The sequence below is a fragment of the Charadrius vociferus genome, unplaced genomic scaffold (genome assembly GCF_000708025.1).
Source record: "Charadrius vociferus isolate BGI_N301 unplaced genomic scaffold, ASM70802v2 scaffold332, whole genome shotgun sequence".
NCBI lineage: Eukaryota > Metazoa > Chordata > Aves > Charadriiformes > Charadriidae > Charadrius > Charadrius vociferus.
This window is the reverse complement of record NW_009647418.1, coordinates 3,919,857-3,924,060: the sequence shown is the minus strand read 5'-3', so window position 1 is coordinate 3,924,060 and position 4,204 is coordinate 3,919,857. Positions and strand designations below refer to the sequence as shown.

Genomic DNA, 4,204 nt, shown 5'->3' with positions numbered 1-4,204 from the left:
CGGCCCACCTGCATCCCCCCCAGGTAGGGCAACCCCGGTCCTTCGCCGGCCCCGGGGCCGCGCTGGGTCCCCGTCACCGTGGGTTCCCCGGCAAAGCCCGAATGCAGGAAAACCAAGCTGCCGGCTGCCAGGTAGAGAGCCAGCAGCGTGAAGAAACGCACAGGTTTTCGCCGAAAATACCGCTGGAGTTTTACCAATAATTTGGCCATAGCGTCTTCATCCCTTCCCCGGCAGCCGGCGCCGCGGGGGAGCTGCTCTCCGGCCCCAGGGATGCTCCGAAGGGGGATTTGTCCTCCCCCCCCCTCCCTCCCCAGGCTGGTGGTTGCTCCTGGTGTGTACGAGGGGAGCAGACGGGTGCCCCCAAAACCCAGCAAGGTGAGGCCGTGCAAAGCTATTGCCCGATCCTAAAAAGTCCAGGAGGGCTGGAGAAGGAAAGAGGGGGGGATTTTGAGGTCCCCCAGGCCGTGCAGCAGACGGGTGCCCCCAAAACCCAGCAAGGTGAGGCCGTGCAAAGCTATTGCCCGATCCTAAAAAGTCCAGGAGGGCTGGAGAAGGAAAGAGGGGGGGATTTTGAGGTCCCCCAGGCTGTGCAGGGGGGGTTTCTCCAGCGCTGGCTGGCACCGCCGTCTCCGGTTTATTCTCCTGCCGGCAAAGCCCCCCGGCCGTGCCCCGGAGACCGGGCTGCTGGAGGGATCATGTTAAGGAAATCGAGGGTTTGAAGGTGATTTGAAAGCCGATCAGCTGACGCAGCTCTTCTCCCTCGCCTTTCCGCTCGGCGGCACCGGCTCTCCCAAGCATCTCTCTAATGGAAACGGCACCGTCGCCCTTTCAGACAAAGAATGAGAAGTCCCTGGACGCGTCTCAGGGCCTGAAATGCTGACTGGGACCCTTTGTCTAACGAAGCCCCATTCATCTCACTCCCAGGGCGAGAAACCTCCACCTGCAAGGCAAAGAGAAAGGCACACGCTGAGGAAAGCGTCCCAGGACGCGGGGAGGATGGCAATTTCCTTGCCCACCGTGGGGCGAGGAAGGACCCCCCCGGGCTCTGCTTTGCCTTTCAGCCCCGTGGAGGGGCACTTCCACCTCTCGTCCCCCGGCACAAGGAGGCGGGACGGGCGAGAGGCGTCGGGGCGGTGGGAGCGATGCTGGCCGCCAGCGGCCCGGGGTTAGGGACAGGGATTTGGGGGGGGGGGGTCGTCCCCCCCCTCCAGAGCCCACACATCTCCGCCTCGTCGTGCAGGAGAGGTGCTACAGGAGGGCTCTGGGGCGCGTAGAGGATTTCTGGTTTCACCCGATTTCGCCCAATCTCACCCACAAGAGGATGAGCCGTGCTCCCACGCACCCCCGTGGCTGCGTTTCAGCCCATCATACCCCCAGTGAGGCTTTTGCAGAGGTGGAGGTCAGAGCATCCTCTACCTCCAGCCAGGACCGAAGGGCTGACCTTCCCCGTTAGCGCCTTGCCAGCCAGGATGGACACGGCGCTGGCCCAGGAACGCCACGGCCGGGGCCACCCAGAGCCATCCCTGGTGGCCCTCGGCAAGGGGAGAGCAGCCGAGCCCAGGGAAGGGACGGTCCCCTCAAGTCCCTTTTCCCTCGGGGGGGGATTTCTCTCCTCCAAACCCCCCCCCAGCTATGGGGGAGTCACTCCAGCCCTGCCCGGGACAACGTCACGCCAGGTTACGTGGTGGGACTGGCTTCACGGTGGGAAATGCCACTGCCACCACTGCCCGCCGGCACATCGACGGTGGCGGAGACGGCCCCATGCTCGGGGTGCGCTGCCTGTCACGGACTCGTCTTATTTTAGGAAAGGAGACGAAAATAAATGGAAAGACAAAGTGCCATTAGTTTAATGGCCTCTATGTTCCTGCCATCTGTCTTCAGTTGATTAAATAAAAAATATTGGTGGAACATATGGCATGAATTATACATAAATATTTTAATTCGGGTTCCCAGAGTGGTTCCTCAAATACCTCCGGCTCCGCTGGGAACTTTTGTGGCGCTCAGAGCCGCGTGGGGCAGATTGCCGGTGGGGCACGAGCCCCTCGGGCTCCCCCAAACCGCCCCCTTCCCCGACCACGAGTGGGGCCACCGCAGCCCGAGCGACGGCCGAGTAAACTCGGAATAAGCAGCCGTATTCGGGTTTTTGCATCTGCAGACCCCTCTGTGGCAGGACGAAGGCGGGGGCAGCATGTCCACCCCCCGCCGCGGTGGGCGAGCATCCCTCAGCCCCACGGTCCCATGGACCTGCGGGCGTTTGGCCGCTCTCCTGGCCGGTGGCCCCCGGGGAAGGACCGCTCCGGGGGAACTCGTGGCTTCCCCTCCCACGCCGGCACCAGAAGCTCTTCCACCCGCCTTCCTGGGGCTTTATACGGGCGGTTCGGGATGCGGCCGGGGTGCAAACGGGACATCCCCGGGGCTGTCTCTGGTCCCCAGTGTCCCCGCTGCCACCCACCCTCCTCCCTGCCTGGGCTGGGTCCTGCCGGGCTACGGCAAGAAAGCACGGCATATAAAGAAGGGGCTTAAATTACTATCATTAAGCCATCTGGAGCTCATCCTTCTCCATCATGAACTGCGGAGTCGCAGGTCAATTACTGCACATTTGCATATATTCCATTAATGCTTCTGCTAATTGTCTGGAGGAGATAATGTGCTGGGCTTACGGCTCCCTCGCTGGCTACGGTTTACAAACAACAAGCGCGGCAAATAGAGTCGGCACCAACGCTCCCCATCTCGGCGGAGGTTTGGGCCATCGCGGGGGGCTGACTGGGGGACCCCACTCCGGTGGTGGCCACCCGGGATGGGGGATGCCGGCAGCACCCCGCAACGCTGCTCCGTGCACCACCTCGGCCGGACCCCGCGAACCCCCATCCCCACCGCAGCCCCCACCGGCGAGTGTCCCCCAGGGGTTGCATCCTGCACCCCGCGCTGCCTGACCGGCCTCGGGCTCTGCCTCTGCTCGGGTCCCAGGGGACGGCTTCATCCCCGGGGAGTCGTGTGGCTGGAAAGCTTCCCCCGGCTGGCAACGCCGGGGCTCGGCGTCCCTCCCTGCTCCCCCGGACCTCCAGACCCAAAGCACGGCAGAGCCAAGCCGGGGGGTGTGGGGGCATTTCCCAGGCGCTTTGCACCATTACAAGCAGGCAGCGGCTCAAGGTGGGATGGGGGGGGACAGGGTGGACTGGTTCCTCACCTACCTCCATCGCCACGCTCCTGCCAAGAGCCGAAATCCTCATTCCGGCAGCAGGATGCCCGAATGAGCATCGCTCCGCACCCGACCCACCTCCCTCTGGGGTGGCAGCGGTACCGGGGCTGGCAGAAAGCGAGAGAGCTCTGCCCGTGGGTTTGGGGCTCCGCAATTACCAGGGGCCAAGGAAATCCTCATTAATTTGCCAGGTTTACCCTTCCCCCTGCGCAGAGGCGGTGGGTGGGGAGGTGGGCACGGGTCCCGAGCGGGCTCCGCCGAGCGGTACGAGCATCTCTGCGACCCCTCAGGACCGGGATGAATGAAGCGCCGATAAATTATACATTTGGGTCTTGTCTCCAAATTGCTCTGCAATTATTGAGCACCAAGGTTCAGCTCCCTTCAAGCACCACCTCACATCTGACCACCGCAAAACACACTGAAGGGCTCACGTGGTTCCCCCAGCGCAGGAGAACAATCAGCCCATTAAAAACAGCAAATTAACCAACACAAGAGTTCCATTAGGAGGAGAAGGCGACCGAACTATCCAATTTCATCACCTCATTAGCATTTCTTATCAGAGGGACGGGGAAAGAATAGGGCTTTAAAATACAGAAGGATGGGATGGAGTCTACTTGCCCACAACAGGGCGAGCGCCCGGGGGGCCCCTGTCCCGCCGCAGGGCTCTCCGCAGGCACTCACCTCCCTCCCGTGGAGGGGGAACCCGGTCCCGCACCCGTGGGTGCTGAGCACCCTTGGATGCCCAGCACAGCTTCTCCCCAAAAAGCCTCTGCTGAGGTCTGGAAATGCAGCGGCGTGCAGCACCCAGTGCATGATGCACAGGACACGGCGCATGGCGGTACGACACCCAGCGCATGGTGCACAGGATACAGCACACGGTGTGTGACACCCAGCGCATGATGCGCAGGACACGGCGCATGGCGGTACGACACCCAGCGCATGATGCACAGGACACGGCGCATGGCGGTACGACACCCAGCGCATGGTGCGCAGGACACAGCGCAT

General features: G+C 62.7%; 1 protein-coding gene across 1 annotated transcript in view; it reads right to left on the bottom strand.

The window, feature by feature from the left end:
- Positions 1–218, bottom strand: part of WSCD2 (WSC domain containing 2) — a 19,685-nt gene extending 19,467 nt beyond the window's left edge. The window contains exon 1 of the mRNA XM_009880369.1: positions 2–218. Coding sequence (XP_009878671.1) covers positions 2–209 — 208 coding nt within the window. The 5' untranslated portion in view covers positions 210–218. The remainder of the gene's footprint in view (position 1) is intronic.
- Positions 219–4,204: the final 3,986 nt, after the last annotated feature.